At 46.9% G+C, this 18626-nt stretch overlaps 1 protein-coding gene across 5 annotated transcripts in view; it reads right to left on the minus strand.

The window, feature by feature from the left end:
- Positions 1-1411: 1411 nt before the first annotated feature.
- Positions 1412-18626, minus strand: part of PDE1C (phosphodiesterase 1C) — a 340725-nt gene continuing 323510 nt past the window's right edge. For 4 of the 5 annotated variants that reach the window (XR_014557038.1, XR_014557039.1, XR_014557040.1 and 1 more), the window contains 3 exons: positions 12854-12916; positions 6970-7079; positions 5018-5336 (listed from right to left, as the gene is read on the minus strand). Coding sequence is in view for 1 of the 5 variants with exons in the window: in XM_083706283.1 (XP_083562409.1) it covers positions 1961-2133; positions 12854-12916 (236 nt within the window). In the remaining 4 variants the exon portion in view is untranslated. Of the gene's footprint in view, positions 2134-5017; positions 5337-6969; positions 7080-12853; positions 12917-18626 lie in introns of those variants that run through there. The other variant, XM_083706283.1, reaches the window with a different exon arrangement.

The following is an 18626-nucleotide window of genomic DNA, read 5'->3' on the forward strand; positions in this document are numbered from 1 at the left end:
CCTCCTGAGCTCTGGCAGGGAGTTCATTTTACAGGTTTTTCTGAATCAGTCCTAGAAGCCTACACAGCTGGACCTGAGCTTCTGCCCAGACATGTTGCTGTTCCAGAGGTCCTTGACCTGGAAGGAGGAGCAGGGTCTGTTCAAGACATTTTGCTGCCTGAAGCCATGATGTCTTCCCTTGGGGAAAGGTGTTAGCTCACTGGTAGAGCTGATGTTTTTGCGTTCAGAAAGCCCCAGGCTCCAGAGGTAGAGGCAGGAGACACAAAGGATATGATCCTCATATTTGTAGGATGCCAGGTTGCATTGCAGCCACTCACAAGTCAGATATGTCTAGACACAGGGCCACAAAGAGTGAAAAAGACATTCCAGGCTGAGGACAAGTGAAGTTCTGATGCCTAGAGAGATTCTCAAGGGCCAGACAGACCTGGAGTGGATCCCACTCAGCCTAGAGCCCTGCTCTAGGAAAACTGTACAGTCGTACCTTAGTTAACTAATGGAATTCATTCCAGGAGTCCGTTTGACTTCCGAAAATGTTCAAAAATCAAATTGCGGCTTCCAATTGGCTGCAGGATGCTCCTGCAGCCAATCGAAAGCCGTGTCGGATGTTCGGGTTCCAAAGAACATTCGCAAATCAGAACACTCACTTCCTGGTTTGTGACGTTCGGGAGCCAAAACGTTCAAGTCGCAAGGCATTTGTCAACCAAGGTACGACTGTAATAGAATTGCATAATCATAGAACTGTAGAGCTGGAAGGGACTCCCAAAGTCATCTAGTCCAACCCCCTGAAATGCAGGAAACTCAGCTAAAGCATCCATGACAGATGGCCATCCAACGTCTGCTTAAAAACCTCCAAGGAAGGAGAGTCCACAACCTCCCAAGGGGAGACCGTTATCGTATATGAATGCCTTGCTTTTGGTCTGCCTGCTTATAAAACAACGATGCTGCAACACAATCATCTCAATTCTGGAAAGAAAGCCTCGGTTGTTCCTAAATTGAAGGAGCAGAGGAGAGGGGAAAAATAAAAATCAATTGAAATGGAGGCCTATGCAAATGTGAACTCTCTCTTCTTTTTGTAGAAAGGCCCCATTAAGTACAATGTCCAGGTGAAACTGGCCTAGAGACAGATTGGCTGCTGGATTTGTCTAAGCTTAGATTGCTATCTGTTCCCTAATGATCTGCACTGGTAGCACCAGAAATATACATATATAGTGGACACTCGGGTTGTGAACGTGATCCGTGCGGGAGGCACGTTCTCAACCTGCAGCGTTCACAACCCACAGCGCCGCATCTGCGCACACACAGGTCCCAATTCGGCACTTCTGCGCATGCACAAAGCACGATTTAGTGCTTCTGTGTATACGTGAGTGCCGAAACCCGGAAGTAACCTGTTCTGTTACTTCCTGAAGCGTTTGTAATCCGAGGTATGACACTATGTGTGTTTATTGTGGGTGTCATGCTCCTTCCGGGATAATTTTTCTCACCTGTGGCTCCTAGACCACATCTTAGGAAATGGCTAAACCAGGCGAGAGTAGCCCCTTCAAAGACACATTGGAAAAAACCAAACAACCCACCCTCTGTAAAACTGGGTTCAGGTCACCTCTCTGAAAAGGTAATTGACTGCCAAAGTTGGCCATGCCAGTCACCTATTATGGGCTATGTGGGCAGATACAGTCGAGAAATGATTACTCAGTCAGGACCCAATCCTGAATGCTGACACAGGGATTTTGTGCACATGGGTAAAGGGGTTTGATGCTACTATATGGAGGGCATCTTGGTGAAACAGGATGAATTATGACCAGGAAATGCCTCCATTGCACATGTAACATTATATACTTTCCCCCAATCATTTTGTGCAGCTTTCAAAGTGCTTTTTGCTCTGGTTCCAAAATGTCCTCCATGAATAACTGGCTATCAGGTGGGGGCAGGGCAGGGATACAGGGACGACGCTTTCCTTTCCCGTCTATTTCTTATTCCAGTGCTGTGAAATGTGCTGGATCTTCTTCATTCTGCCCCTCTGATCAAGCAGCTTGTACTTCACCAAGTAGTCCTCCGTTTTCTTGGGGAAAGGTGGGAAGGTGGTGCTTGTGGAGGCGTAACTGGCTTTCTTGAAATGATGGATTGGAGGTTTGAGGGCTGGAGAGGAAGAAGATAAAAGCAGAAGCAAGTCAGACGAATCAATCGCTGGCACCTGCAAATTTCTCCCTCTGTATCCCACAGCCACACAGTAATCCAAATACATAAAAGGAAGAACATATTAACTTTGCAAAAACAAAAACAAAAAAACAACCCTATGCATAAGTAATAGTGATCTGTCTGAAATTCCTTCCAAATTTGATCCCATTTAAAGCTGAATTCATCAAGCTTGCACAAAATGAGAACTCAGACATAGGACTTGGCTACATTAGTCAGATTATAACGTTATAAATTTGTTATAACAATGTGGCACCAGATGGCACTGTTAGAGCTGAAATCGAAAGTCAAAGATAATTTCCGTTGTGAGCTTTTATAACGGTTTTTAATAGTTGTGTAGATCCAGCTATAGTCTTCCTTTGCAATCCCCACTTACCTGAATTTTGCGATGCAGTTCTCCAGCCAACCAGTGTTTACAAAAATGCAAATATTAGGTAAACGTGTGCATGAAAATGAATATATTGCTGAACACCAACATACAAAAATACATTATATGAGGAGAAATTGCTTGCAAAAATATGCTTATGAGGAGAAATCTGCACTGAAATGCTGAGGAGTTTTCATGATGATTTAAAAAATAAAAATCCACAAATTGCTGTAGAAATGTGGAGAACCGTGTGTAAAATGGGAAAACTTGAGAAACTCAGAGAACCAAAATGGACCAGTCCTTCCATCCCTATTCACCTCACTTAGGTGAGGGGTGGGTGATTTGTGGCTTTGTGACCACATGTAGCCCTCAGCTTAATTTCATGTGGCGTCAGCCTCATTTCAAAAGCCAACTGCAGTTGGCTTCTGGGAAGAATAACCTGTCCTTCCCTTGACATTTTGCTGAGCAGGGAGGAGGGGAGAGAGAAAGAGAGGGGAGAGAAAAGGGGCAGCCCCAACTGGCTCTTGCCCTACCTACCATGGGCTTTGGCCCTGCGCACTGCCAGCATGTGGCTCAATATAAGCAAGGAATGAGAGTGAGACCTCCGATTTTGCTCAGCAAATATGAAATAAATGTTTGCAGCTACTGATGTAAGACCAGGGATGGCTGAGCAGCTCAGACGTCCTTGCTCTTTCTTGCTACTAAATGCAGGATCAATAAGGCTTTGCACCACCCTTGTGCCGCCTTGGAAACAACTCACTCAGAGGGCAACTTTCCTCTGGGAAAAGTTTCCAAAGTTGCAAATATAGTGAATCCGTGGATGGTCTTGGATCAGAGCCTAGATCCGAATTCCCATTCAGTCAGCGCACTTCAGCAAACTCACAAAGTTGTTGCAAGGACGAAATGGGATAATTCCACACAGGCTTTGGAGAATACAAATGGAATACAAATGCCAGAGCAAAGTCCAATCTGATCCTGTCCTCACACCACAGCCTCTGAGATGCCTCCAATTGGATCATGGAGCCAACTAGCCCTCTGCCTACCTGCGAGTCTCAGAATGTTAGCCGTGCTAATGAACTTCAGTGGGTCTACTCTTGAGTAGAACTAATATTGCATAAAATCAGTTGTCAACTTATTTTGTGAGGGAAGGGAGTTGCACCAGCCCACATCCTGTTGACTTGGGCCATCCTTTTCTGCACGTTGAGTCACAATATGAGATGGTTACGGATTTGTCAATGTAAAAAACTGCTCACCCAGATTCAGCTATGCAGATGTGCAGTAGCTCTGGCTATGCGTGCAAAGATAAGATAAGCAGTGCCAGATTTACGTATAAGCTAAACAAGCTATAGCTTTGGGCCCCACTCTCTTGGGGGGGGGCCCAAAAAATTTAAAAGGGGAAAAACTGGATGTACATTTCCAAAATATAAGATAAAAAACAAATGAAATAAAACCTACCTACAGCAGCAGTGTTTTGTGTTGTGTAGGCTCCTATGATGTAATGGGCCCCACCTGCTAGCCTGCTCCCTAAAATATCACTGGTTTGCTCATTCATATATATATATATATATATATATATATATATATATATATATATATATATATAGAGTGCTTGCATTCTGCATGGACTAGTTGCATGGCAACATGCCCAAATGGCTTTAGATACCTATTAAGTCCATAAATTACTGTATAGCATATATTCAACACACATAAAAAAACAGTGACTATTTGTTGTTGACAAAGGACAGCTGAACATATAAAGGGCCCCAGTAGCTTAGGGCCTCATCAAACCTAAACCCGGCCCTGCAGATAAGTGGTGATAGTTGTTTGGAACCTGATGAGCTGGTAAGAGGGAAGAGTAAATCTCTTTGCCTGCTCCAGAACAGCCAGATACAGCACTGGTACTGGTTTCCTTGCAAGAGTTTAAATGCACACAAATCTCAGGTCCTGGGTCAGTTGCTGGTGTAAGGCTTGTAGGAACCTGCTCAAGGGAGCAGTTGATGTTCAGAGTACAGTGGTACCTCGGGTTAAGTACTTAATTCGTTCTGGAGGTCCGTTCTTAACCTGAAACTGTTCTTAACCTGAAACACCACTTTAGCTAATGGGGCCTCCTGCTGCTGCGCCGCCGCCGAAGCCCGATTTCAGTTCTCATCCTGAAGCAAAGTTCTTAACCCGAGGTACTATTTCTGGGTTAGCGGAGTGTGTAACCTGAAGCGTATGTAACCCGAGGTACCACTGTACAGATATGGCTGCTGGAGCCTTCTTGTGTTCAATATGCACCTAACCTCGGTTGGAGTGCACAACTGTATGGAAATACGCCGTCAAACCACCTTACAAACAGACCTCAATATTTAAGCGTGAAATGCAGAAATGAGGAAATGGGCGGCATTACTAACCATACAAATATGTGTGGCTAGAGAGGGGGGGAAACCTTCATTTTTGCAAGTACATTAGTGCCAAAACTTTTGTGGCAGAACTTTATTAAAGAAAGCAATACAGTACAGCTCGCTTGCTGCATAAGTCCGGTTCCAAATGTCTCTCTGTGTATATATATATATATATAATTATTGAGGCAGATATAACAAGTTAGCGTTGTGAACAGAACTAATGTAGGCCTATTCCAGGGTTGTGTTGCGCTGGACATATTAAAATGATAAAAGTTTTTCTTTTAAGGAAGGAAGACAGTGACTTCCACCCCCAGGAAAGTCTGCTTTTTAAAATTGTTGCTTCTGGTTCCTTGAGGTGGGATGGTCATTGTTGCTGGTTTTCAAGTTCAGGCGATCTATGGAGGGAAATGCAAATCGTAATTGATGAGCCTAGAAATCATTGATGCTAATACACCAAACAGTAACAAATATACTTTTGCTTAACTCGTTTTTTTTTGGGGGGGGGGGTTTCCTGCATCAACTTAGGGTTGGCTGCATATTATAAGACATACCACTCCCCAAGTAACTGAAGGACTTCTGAAATGATAATACAGTGCTCACCTATTTCAAGGCCTATTCAACAAGGGATCATCAACACTTTTATTGTGCCACGATTTCCAGGCGCAGGTTTGTAGGCATGGGCCCAATCAGTGTTTTTGTCCCACCTCTTTTCCAGGGAAAATCCACTGTTTGCCACTGAATCAGAAAATCTGTGGATAACCCAACTGAGATTTGTTGTTCTGATTCAGCGGTAAACAGCAGGTTTTCCCAGGGAAAGCGGTGGGACAAATAAAAACAATCAGAAGTGTGGATGAGCCCTTTGCCTCAGGGAATTTAGAAATGGACAAGTACTCTTATCTTCATGTCTCAAGACAGAGGAGTAATGTTAAGTACTTACATAATGATGAAAAATTAGTTCCTGACAGAAAAACTCATGTTGGATTAACTTGGAAACTACCTGAGGTCTTCCACACACAAAAAGCTCAGGTAAAGTTTTGTGTGTCGATCTTGAGAGCTTGGAAAAAAGACATCTTCATCCCATACAGGTTTTCCTTCAAACACTCTCCTCTCTTCCCTTACATGCTATCAATAGTAGTGGAGATGGACAGTGAGGAAAGAAAGGTTTTTCCAGTTTTCCTTCCTGCTTTCCTTCTCTCCTTCCCCACTTCCCTCCTTCCTTCCTCTGCACATTGTGGGAGACCATGGGAGATGTAGCTGTCCCAAAGAATGCTTTCCCCGTTCAGTCTAAAGGAGCAAAGCAGAGCTAAACACTCCTATCTACTACAGTGGACCCTCTGGATACGAACTTAATTCGTTCCGGGGGTCTGTTCGCACCCCAAAAATTACGCAAATAGAGGCGCACTTCTGCGCATGCACATGGCACAATTGAGCGCTTCTGTGCATGCACACTGTATGATTGAGCACTTCTGTGCATGTGCAAGGTGCGCAGAGCGCTTCTGTGCGTGCGCACACGGTGAAACCCGGAAATATACACTTCCGGGTTTGCCGCAGCCGTAACCCGAAGATTCCTTATCCAGAGGGATATATAAGTAGAGGTACAACTGTATATATTCTTTTTCTGGTCTTTGAAGTAAAGATACATATACACAGATCCTCTAACACTATCACCATGCTAGCTAACGCTGCCATGTAAAACCCACAGGTTCAGAATCAGACCCTGAAAGTCCTACAGGACAGCATCAGGACAGGCGCAACATCAGGAACACAGGCACAATCAAAGCAGTGCCCTAGAGACTTATTCCCGTCTCTACATTCCTGAACCAGTGGGATGGTTCAGCAAGTCCTACACTCGCTGGTGTTGCTATGGTAACGCAGCGCACCTGGCATCCTTATCTCAGAGCATCTGGATGTGGGCTGCCTTGCTGCTCAAGACCCTGAGACCAAGCACAGTGCAATTTAACCCATTGTTCTCGTTATGCCAACACCACCTACGTGAAATGTCGATTTCGTCATAATGTTCATACTAACCTGAACATTTGGGGAGAAGGGAAGTGCATGCTTTTCTTTAAATCGCCTCCGAGCAATTGGGCTGGCATGTTGAGGAGGTAATGCTCTTTCCTGAAGAATCTCTTAGTTTTCTGAAAGGCAGAATACCATACTCAAAAGGACATCAACCCCAACAGAAATGCATGAAGGTGACACTAGGCTTACGGAAGCGGAAGATATCTGCCTCTAATTCTACAAGGTACACTAGGCAGTGCAGCTAGTGGGAGTCAGAATACTTGCATACTATTGGACTGTACCTTTGTTTAAGGATTGTTTCAGGCAAATGGCACAACAACGGTCTTCACAAGGTACACCTTGGTGGTGTGCCAGAGGTTTCTTTTATTTTCAATCACTGTCCACATGCCTCTGATGATATTACAGTGTGTGATGATTCGCAGTGTCATAGGAAGAAATATCCAATACTCATTATGGCTTGCTTGCTTGCTGGATTCTCTGGAAGAAACATCTGCTGAACTTTGTGTTACCTTACCAAACGTAAGTGTTTGCCACCATGGTAATGATACAGAACTCAGCTGTGAAAAAGTTACGATGGTATCAGAGTATTTTTGCAGACCGGTGCAGAGATGTACTGAGCTTTTTAGTACAGTGGTACCTCGGGTTAAGAACTTCATTCATTCCAGAGGTCCGTTCTTAACCTGAAACTGTTCTTAACCTGAAGCACCACTTTAGCTAATGGGGCCTCCCACTGCCGCCATGCCGCTGCTGGGCGATTTCTGTTCTCATCCTGAAGCAAAGTTCTTAACCCGAGGTACTATTTCTGGGTTAGCAGAGTCTGTAACCTGAAGTGTCTGTAACCTGAAGCATCTGTAACCCGAGGTACCACTGTATAGCCAACTTGGATACAACTGATTCTAGTGAAGATCAAAGAGCCAATGGAGACAAGGGTTTAGTTTTTTTGAACCTCCTTGAACCCTAATCCAACTTCTCCCTGGGATCTGTGTCCTCAAGGCTGCCACCACCATCATCATATTGGAAGGGAACCTTGGCTTGGAATGGGGGTGAAGAGCATTCCAATGTCAGATCGTTTTCAGTTCTCTGGCAGGAGACACCTGAGCTCTGATCCAACTACAGTTAGATAAGGCAAAGACTGCAGTCTTATGGTCCTGAATGGCATAACCGTGCCCCTGAAGGACTAGGTGCACAGCCTGGGAGTCATTCTGGACTCACAGCTGTCCATGGAGGCGCAGGTCAATTCTGTGTCCAGGGCAGCTGTTTATCAGCTCCATCTGGTACGCAGGCTGAGACCCTACCTGCCCACAGACTGTCTCGCCAGAGTGGTGCATGCTCTAGTTATCTCTCGCTTGGACTACTGCAATGCGCTCTATGTGGGACTACCTTTGAAGGTGAGCCAGAAACTACAACTAATCTAGAATGCAGCAGCTAGACTGGTGACTGAGAGTGGCCACCGAGACCATATAACACTGGTCTTGAAAGACCTACACTGGCTCCCAGTACGTTTCCGAGCACAATTCAAAGTGTTGGTCCTGACCTTTAAAGCCCTAAACGGCCTGGATCCAGTATACCTGAGGGAGCGTCTCCACCCCCATCGTTCTGCCCAGACACTGAGGTCCAGCGCCAAGGGCCTTCTGGCGGTTCCCTCGTTGCGAGAAGCCAAATTACAGAGAACCAGGCAGAGGGCCGGTTATTTGGGTTTGGGGTTGGATATTGGGTGGGGTGGGGATTTATTTTGTTGTTTTTGGTTTGATTTGTTTTTCTATTTTGTAAATGGAGGTTGGTTTGAGGCTTGGGATTGCTACCGTAGTGGGGCGAGGGAGGTATGGTGGTGGGGGCAGATGTCATAGGCGAAGGGGATCGAGATACGGATATGCTCGTACCCCTTCCAATCTGCGCCCCATCCCGAGGGACGAAGGTAGGGTGAGCAAGGATTACTCACCTCCGTCACTGGTGTTGTGCAATGCCAGGTCTATAGGCAACAAAACCGCCACCCTGCGAGACTTCTTCACCTCGCACGGGGTTGACCTGGCTTGTGTGACGGAGACCTGGGTGCGCGAAGGGGAAACTGTTACCTTACGAGAGATGGCGCCCCCGGGTTTCTCCGTCCTCCACCAGTCGCGGACTGTGGGCCGGGGGGGAGGGGTGGCATTATTAATCTGAGAAGACTGTCCTTTCAGGGCTCTACCATCGCCATCGATCCCCGGCATTGAATGTGTTGGCCTAGTGTGGGGCTCCGAGGTGAGCTTGGCTGTCTGGCTGGTGTACCGGCCACCTAGCGCACCAGCAGCCACCCTGTCAGGCCTGTTGGAGGCAGTGGCCGGCTGGGCCTTGGAGTTCCCTAACCTACTGGTATTGGGGGACTTCAACATCCATGCTGATGCCACTCCCTCCTCACAGGCTCTGGACCTGGTGTCTTCCATGGCGACACTAGGGCTCTCCCAGTTTGTTTCGGGCCCCACACATCAAGCAGGCCACACGCTGGATTTGATCTTTGGCGCCGGTATAGATGTGATCATGTTTCCTTCGATGAAGGTGCCATGGTCTGATCACTACGCACTGAAAGCCAGGATTGGTTTTCCACCCCCACCCTGCTTAGGTGGCGAGCCAATTTGGGCTCGCCCGCAGAGGCTGATGGATCCTGATAGATTCCGTCAGGCCTTGCGGGACCTTGCTCCCCCTGGCGACTCATTGACTGAGCGTGTTGAGGGCTGGAATATACAGCTCCTAGCAGCCATCGATGACCTAGGCGCCCTCTGCGACCCGGCAGAAACCGGGCTCCCTGGTTTACCGAGGAGCTTCGGAAAATGAAGCGGGACCTCAGATGGCTAGAGCGAGTATGGCGGGGTGCCCGTGACGGAGCCTCAAGAACATCTTATAGGGTTTTTATGAAAACCTACGAGATGGCAGTGAAGGCCGCTAAGAAGTCCTACTTCTCGGCCTCCATTGCCTCCGCTAGCTCTCGCCCGGCACAATTATTTAGTATAATTAGGTCTTTAACGTCCCTTGAAGGACAGCCAAATTTAAATAACAATTCGACACACAGCTGTGAGGCAATTGCGAGCTTTTTCGCGGAGAAGGTCCTGTTGCTCCGCCATGACCTCCCTGCCAATTTGGATACAATAAAGGAACTGGAGGCCCCTCGACTGTCCTCGGGTCCAGTATTGGACCACTTTGACTGGATATCCCCAGCCGATGTGGACAGAGTCCTCCAAGCTGGAAAGCCCACCACCTGTCCTCTTGACCCGTGCCCGTCTTGGCTGATTAGAGCGTGTCCAGATGAGGTGCGGGCCCCCCTGGGGGATATCATCAATTTGTCCCTTGGCACCGGGATATTCCCAGGGGAACTGAAGGAGGCAGTGGTGCGTCCGCTCTTAAAGAAAACATCATTAGATCCTTTAGATCTATCCAATTACCGCCCGGTTTCGAATCTTCCATTCCTGGGTAAGGTGATTGAGATTGCGGTTGCTGAACAGCTTGGTAGGTTTCTGGATGAAACATCTGCTCTGGATCCATTCCAGTCCGGCTTCCGCGCTGGTCATGGGACCGAGACGGCTCTGGTCACCCTAACAAATGATCTCCGCAGGCAGCTGGATCGAGGCGGGTCGGGGCTGCTGATTCTTCTAGACCTGTCAGCAGCCTTCGACATGGTCGATCACGAGCTCCTAGACCGCCGCCTTGCCGACGTGGGGAACCAGGGCACAGTCCTTCAATGGCTGCGCTCGTTTCTCTCTGGTCAGGGACAGAGGGTGGCGCTTGGGGGGGGGGATTGTCATCGCGCCACTCCTTGGTGTGTGGAGTGCCTCAGGGTGCGATTCTCTCCCCGATGCTTTTTAACATCTTTATGTGCCCCCTCGCCCAGCTTGTCCGGAGTTTTGGGCTGGGTTGCCATCAGTATGCCGATGACACCCAGCTCTATCTGTTGATGGACGGCCACCCTGACTCGGCCCCAGATACCAGATGTCTGGAAGCTGTGGATGGATGGTTACGTGGGAGCCGGTTGAAGTTAAATCCTTCGAAGACAGAGGTCCTCTGGCTGGGACGGAGCGATATGGGATTGAGGGGGCAACTCCCATCTCTTGCGGGGGTACAGTTAGTGCCAGCATCGTCCGTTAAGAGTTTGGGTGTAATCTTCGATACCTCCCTCTCTATGGAGGCGCAGATTACAGCTATAACAAAGGTGGCATTTTTCATCTCCGCCAAGCTAAGCAGTTGGCTCCTTATCTCTCTCGCCCTGACCTAGCCACTGTGATCCACGCGACGGTTACCTCCAGACTGGATTATTGTAACTCGCTCTTCGTAGGACTGCCCTTGAGACTGACCCAGAAACTCCAGCGGGTGCAAAATGCCGCGGCGAGACTCCTTATGGGGTCTTCGCTGCGAGATCATATTCATCCAGTACTATACAAGCTGCACTGGCTCCCGGTGGAGTACAGGATCAGGTTCAAGGTGCTGGTTTTAACCTTTAAAGCCCTATACGGCCTAGGACCCTCGTACCTACGGGACCGCCTCTCCTGGTATGTCCCACAGAGAAATTTACGGTCTGCAAATAAAAACATCCTAAAGATCCCAGGCCACAGAGAGGTTAGGCTGGCCTCAACTAGAGCCAGGGCTTTCTCGGCCGTGGCTCCAATCTGGTGGAACGCTCTGTCACGAGAGACTAGGGCTCTGCGGGATCTGACATCCTTCCGCAGGGCCTGCAAGACAGCTGTTCCACCAGGCCTTTGGTCAGGGCGCAGCCTGACCCCCTCCTCTGGCAACCCGCACAGGATTTTGCTTGATGGTTGCCATTAATCTGATTTTAATTAATTTTATAATGAATGTTTTTAGAATGTTGAATTATTTTGACTGTTGTTAGCCGCCCTGAGCCCAGCTTCGGCTGGGGAGGGCGGGATATAAATAAAATTTATTATTATTACTATTATTAGCAGCACCCGCCCTGTGGAATGCCCTCCCACCAGATGTCAAAGAGAAAAATAACTACCAAAGATTTAGAAGACATCTGAAGGCAGCCCTATTTAGGGAAGCTTTTAATGTTTAATAGGTTATTGTATTTTAGTGTTCTGTTGGAAGCCGCCCAGAGTGGTATAAATAAATTATTATTATTATTATTATTATTATTATTATTATTATTATTATTATTATATTACTTACCCAAGAGAAAGCCCTATCGACCAAATGGAGGACAGGCATCTGAGCAAATTGGATGGGGCCTGGCATTGCGATGTGCTGGTGTTGTAATTGTGAGCATCGCACCTCCTTCCCTAAGCTGGGCAGAAGCTTTCCGGGCTTTGGGAAAGATGTTTCCGGCCTCCTTCCCAATCCAGTGGACAGCTATTCTCTATTATGGTTGCCAAATGTCCCCTGCTCCTTAATTACCATAGGTCAGGCTAATGTAAAAAGGCACAGGACCATGAAAGGTTTTTTGTTTTTGTTTTTTCAAGGCAATGCTATTCAATTTTCATGACAAAAGCAACAGAGAAGACAAAAAGGAGGAAGAAGAAGATGATCTAGCAACCAATGTTCCATGAGTACATAATATATATGAAATCACCCCTTTGCTACTCCATGTGGTTCAGCACCATCCCCAGATACCATTGACTACAACCCCAGATCTGTTCACTTATCTTCTTCAGCACTATTGGCCAGACATAACCACAGGGTTAAAATCTTAGGTTACAGGCTGATGACACAACAGAAAAGCAGGTGCACATGAAAAAAGCTGAATCATTTGACCTCTGATCCATAGCAGACATGGGAGAGATGTTCATGTTGGCCATTAATTGTGACATTGATGAGTGGGTATAAAAATAGATGGAGTCAGTTCTCAGTGACAGAATATAGATCAGCTACGTCTGAGGTTGCATATCTGAGCACAGAAGGACTCACTAACCTGGCAGCGTGAGCCGATTTGAGGATTCTGGCAATGGTGCGGGTTTCATAGGTTGTTTTGAACCTTGAAAAATAAAAAAGAGGGTGAATTATAGTAGCATCTGCAAGTATATTCATGTGGTGATTTAGTAGGTTGGTCCCAGCTCCTGCCCACCTAGCAGTTCAAAAGCACATCAAGTGCAAGTAGATAAATAGGTACCACTCTGGCGGGAAGGTAAACGGCATTTCCGTGCACTGCTCTGGTTCGCCAGAAGCAGCTTAGTCGTGCTGGCCACATGACCCGGAAAAACTGTCTGCAGACAAACGCTGGCTCCCTCGGCCTATAGAGCGAGATAAGTGTGCAACCCCAGAGTCGTCCACGATTGGACCTATCAGTCAGGGGTACCTTTACCTTTACTATATTTCTATCTACTGTGGCAACAGTAGATAACTGGATTGGATTTGGTGGATTTTGCTGCAGTTACAGTGTTCCCAGTATTAGCCCTAACACCAAATCATGGGGTTTGGGGGGACCTTTTGTCCCTCCCATTCATCCTCAAACCACACCCTCCCTCTTAGCCCTACCCTTTTAAACTAAAACAAATGTTGACCAATATGGCAACCCTGTATTGTAGAAGAAAAATACAAGCTTTAGTATTTCACTAGTTGCCTTTTTCCTTTTTTTATTTTTGTCCGCAGCAAGCCTAGAGGTTACTTAATCTGCTGTCATATGCGCACTTACCTGGGGGTCAGTTTCACTGAAATCACTGGGGCTTAGTTCTGACTAGACATGCCTAGGCTTGCCCGCCACTGGGACACATTTCTGCATTTCAGGAGTTGCATACCCGTCCCGCAAGGCTTCACCAAGAACACATTGATTGTAACATAACCTGATAATCGGCAACAGCGAGTTTCTGCTGCAATACAGTGGTACCTCGGGTTAAGTACTTAATTCGTTCTGGAGGTCCATTCTTAACCTGAAACTGTTCTTAACCTGAAGCACCACTTTAGCTAATGGGGCCTCCTGCTGCTGCTGTGCCACCGGAGCCCGATTTCTGTTCTCATCCTGAAGCAAAGTTCTTAACCTGAAGCACTATTTCTGGGTTAGCGGAGTCTGTAACCTGAAGCGTATATAACCTGAAGCGTATGTAACCACTGAAGGTACCACTGTAACTGTATTCCTCTGCATATTTTTACTCAGACATGAGCACCACTGACCTTCGTGGGACTTCCTCCCTGATCCTGGGAATCACGCGCAGGACTGCAGCCTTAACTGGTTAGTCTGAAATGCTGCTACGCAGGTCCATTAACATGGGAGCTATTTTATTTTCTCAGGTTTTAATCGACTGATTGTGGCTGGTTTTGGGGGCTGCTTTGGAACTGCTATTGTTACACTATGTATTCTAAGTTTTACTGGATTTGCATCTAGCCACTTTAAGTGTGGGGGGGGGGGGAGATGGGACCTAATACTCTCCCATCACCCACTGCAACTTGTTCACCTTTACACCTTATAAAAATGTGGAAAGACATTAAGTTGACTTGGTCACGAAGCTTAGTGGGTGACCTTGGGCCAGTTTCTCCGGTTAACCTGCCTCAGTGTTAATAAATAATAATAATAATAATGAATTTTATTTATACCCCGCCCTCCCCAGCCAGAGCCGGGCTCAGGGCGGCTAACACCAATAAAATTACAGTAAAAACATAATGGGGGGGGAGCAATTTAAAATACAGGTTAAAATGCAATTTAAAATGCAGCTTCATTTTAATAATAATAATATAATAATAATTTATTATTTGTACCCCACCCATCTGGCTGGGTTTCCCCAGCCACTCTGGGCGGCTTCCAACAAAGATGAAAAATACACTAAAATGTCACATATTAAAAACTTCCCTGAACAGGGCTGCCTTCAGATGTCTTCTGAATGTCAGGTACTTGTTTATTGCTTTGACATCTGATGGGAGGGCGTTCCACAGGGCGGGCGCCACTACCGAGAAGGCCCTCTGCCTGGTTCCCTGTAACTCGGCTTCTCACAGTGAGGGAACCGCCAGAAGGCCCTCGGAGCTGGACCTCAGTGTCCGGGCAGAACGATGGGGGAGGAGACGCTCCTTCAGGTATACTGGACCGAGACCGTTTAGGGCTTTAAAGGTCAGCACCAACACTTTGAATTGTGCTCGGAAACGTACTGGGAGCCAATGTAGGTCTTTCAAGACCGGTGTTATATGGTCTCGGCGGCCGCTCCCAGTCACCAGTCTAGCAGCCGCATTCTGGATTAGTTGTAGTTTCCGGGTCACCTTCAAAGGTAGCCCCACGTAGAGCGCATTGCAGTAGTCCAAGTGGGAGATAACCAGAGCATGCACCACTCTGGCAAGACAGTCCGCAGGCAGATAGGGTCTCAGCCTACGTACCAGATGGAGCTGGTAAACAGCTGCCCTGGACACAGATTTGACCTGTGCCTCCATGGACAGCTGTGAGTCCAAAATGACTCCCAGGCTGTGCACCTGGTCCTTCAGGGGCACAGTTACCCCATTCAGGACCAGGGAATCCTCCACACCTGCCCGCCTCCTGTCCCCCAAAAACAGTACTTCTGTCTTGTCAGGATTCACCCTCAATCTGTTAGCCGCCATCCATCCTCCAACCGCCTCCAGACACTCACACAGGACCTTCACCGCCTTCACTGGTTCTGATTTAAAAGAGAGGTAGAGCTGGGTATCATCCGCATACTGATGAACACCCAGCCCAAACCTCCTGATGATCTCCCCAGTGGCTGCATGTAAATGTTTTAAAAGTAGCCCATAGATCAAAACCATAAGGGGAGGGAAACATAAGGGTCAGACTGAGTCCAAACCAAAGCCCAGGCGGAACAGCTCTGTCTTGCAGGTCCTGTGGAAAGATGTCAAGTCCCGCAGGGCCCTAGTCTCTTGTGACAGAGCGTTCCACCAAGTCGGGGCCAGTACTGAAAAGGCCCTGGCCCTAGTTGAGACTGCTCTGGTTCGCCATAAGTTGTAGCCAGAGGCACCAGTTTCCAAGGAAAAAGGGGGGGCGGACCCTGATGTCACATGTCAAGATATCAGGAGGAGTCAGGGGGTGGAGCTAAATGCGGCAGCCGAGGGGCTTCAGTGGCCAGTGGCTCCTCCTCCTCCAGCCACTGGCCGGGGGCTGCTGCCCCACTCCTTCCCCTCAACAGCCAGCCACTGAAGCCGTGCCACATTCGACTCTGCGCTCAGCCTTCTCCACCCCCTTCGAACACTGGGAGGGGGGCAGCCCTGTCCCCCAAAATACGGGGAGGAGGGCTCTGCACCTACAAGTGGGTGCCCCTGGTTGTAGCTACTATAAAGGGAGAGGTGCAGGATGCAAATATATAATGTAGCATTGCTTGCACGCAGGGAAATAAAAAATGCACACAGCCAGAAAAGCAAACCGTACTAAACTGGAAAGTCTATTGCTCTAATTCAGTATAAGGCAACTTTAAAGGCTCGGTTAATTTCATTGTACACAGGTTGTACATTGACAATAAATGTATTATTATTATTATTATTATTATTATTATTATTATTATTATTCCTATGTTCTTGCCAGAGGCAGATTTAGGGGTGTATGGCAGGTTTGCATGTAGCTGACAGGGCCATATAACTCTTCTGCTTGATTTTAAAAATTCCTGCACACACCCCTTTGCTACAGCATTACAAAAGACCGGCCCCAAACTCTGATAAACAATTTTTTAAAAAAGTAAAGAAGTCATTTTTTCTGAGAAGATTCAGGAGGTTTTTTTTCCCTCAGAATGAAAGAAGGCAGCATTGGAAAAAATCCCCTCCAAACATTATCCGCCAATTGTTATTTATTTTGTGTGTGGTGGTCAGCATTTCCCTCCCAGTGCCCCCGAAAGTACACTTGGTCCAGGGTATTATAAAAAATCCAAAATGGCAGCCAGTAATGGTTGCTACTGTGACCTTCAGTGGCAGCAGGAGAGTGGGGCTTAGGGAAAAAGAAAGAAGCCATGCTACAGTCATTGATAATGCTGATGAGCCCCTGCCCCGGAAGCTGATGTGGAATTGATCCTCCTGTAGAAATGAGGTAGAATCCAGCCCCCATTTCTTTGCCCACAAATAGGGTGGAGAATTTTGAGGAGCCTTTGAGGAGAGTATTATGGAAAGCAGAGTATTGCTAGCCATGAGAAGAAATGGCATAATGGACTTCTTCCATGTGCCTCCAGGCCATATCTGTAAACTTACAGATTTGAAAATAAGGGACCAGCAGCCTTGAAAATAAGGGACCAGCAGCCAAAATAAGGGATTTTCCAAGGAGCACAGTAATGTTCAACTTCTGAGCCCCTCCGAGCCAAAGGCAGAAAGCCCAGCCAGCAGCCAAACAAAGCCTCAAGCGGTGGTTCCCACAGCGCAGCAACCCGGCAAGGGGGATGCAGCAAGGAAAACCACCGTCACCTCTCCGCTGGGAAGTGCTGAGCAAAGGCGAGTCCCCAGGCAAACGCGGCCGATTTGATTGGCACAAGGCATGCAAGCTCCACCCCCCAGCCAAGCAACACAGTTGGAGCCTCCCTCCTCCCTGGCTGGCAGGGAGGGAGGGAGGGAGGGGAGCTGCTTCCTTTGAAACCCGGGAAATTTAAGGGACATCATTAATAAGGGACAGCAGCGGGACATGGCGCTGGGATAAGGGACTTTCCCACCAAATAAGGGATGGTTGACAGCTATGCTCCAGGCCTCTGATGTCGCTAGATGGTGTGGGAAGGAGCCCCACTGTAGTTGTTCCCACACCGCCAAAGGCAATGGCAGGAGGACCTTTAATTTCCTCCAGTTTCATGCAGCGAAAGAAGTGTGTTTTGCATCTGTGAACAGTTATAATGCCCCCCCCAAGACAGTAACGGTGATGAACACTCTCAACCAGCTCCATTATTCCATTAGATAAGCTAACTCGCTTTTGCACAGAACAGGAATCCATACTAATTGGAGATCTCATTGCTTTTATTTGGTAATAAGGAGAACATACAGGAACTCATTTACAGGAAAAAAAACCTGAAATGCTGAAAAATTGTTTTATACATTTAGAGACAACAAGCCCATTCCTCCCAATAAAAAAATTACAATGAACACGTTTTCTTTAAATTAATTCCCAGAACAGTTGAGAATAGTCAGCACTGCATGCCCACGTCACTTAAATTTTGTATCTTAAGTTGAAACAAACCCAGTGTGTTTTTCTCTGGGTGGTCTCCAGTGTTCTTCTGGCTTTAGCAATTAAGTTGAATGGCATTTTTCTAATTGGACAGAGCAACGTATTTTTACAATGCCCGTGGGTTACAAATTAACATAATTTCCTAAGGCCTCTTCACACATTTCATTTTTAGGTGCACACCTAAGATGTTTTAGGCCCACACTTATTTGAGCATGAGCCAAACATATTTGCAAATGTTTGCATCATAAAGGTACATCGAGTTTTCCCCAGAGTGCACCATTGGTGGGAAACCTATGAAATGTCCCTAAATTTTAGTTCAGATATCTCCATTGTAAAGTTCTGGCTAAAATCCTAAATAATGTCCTTAGATTCTTGCACAAGGAAAACTTAGATTTTTTATTTTTTATTACAAAACCAAAGTGCTTAGTTTTGATTCTCCCCGCTCCTTCCCTGACAAAAGCTCAACTACACCCATTGGGACAGAAATGCTCCCAATTAAATTCTAGGGCAAGTTAATCAAGTGATGCAGGTTTAAAAAAAAAGGTAAAGACTAGTAACCATATCATTTAGTGTCTTTTCCCCAAATTCTACTTTTCTACTAGGAGAAGAA

This window comes from Podarcis gaigeae, assembly GCF_964106915.1.
Source record: "Podarcis gaigeae genome assembly, chromosome: 12".
NCBI lineage: Eukaryota > Metazoa > Chordata > Lepidosauria > Squamata > Lacertidae > Podarcis > Podarcis gaigeae.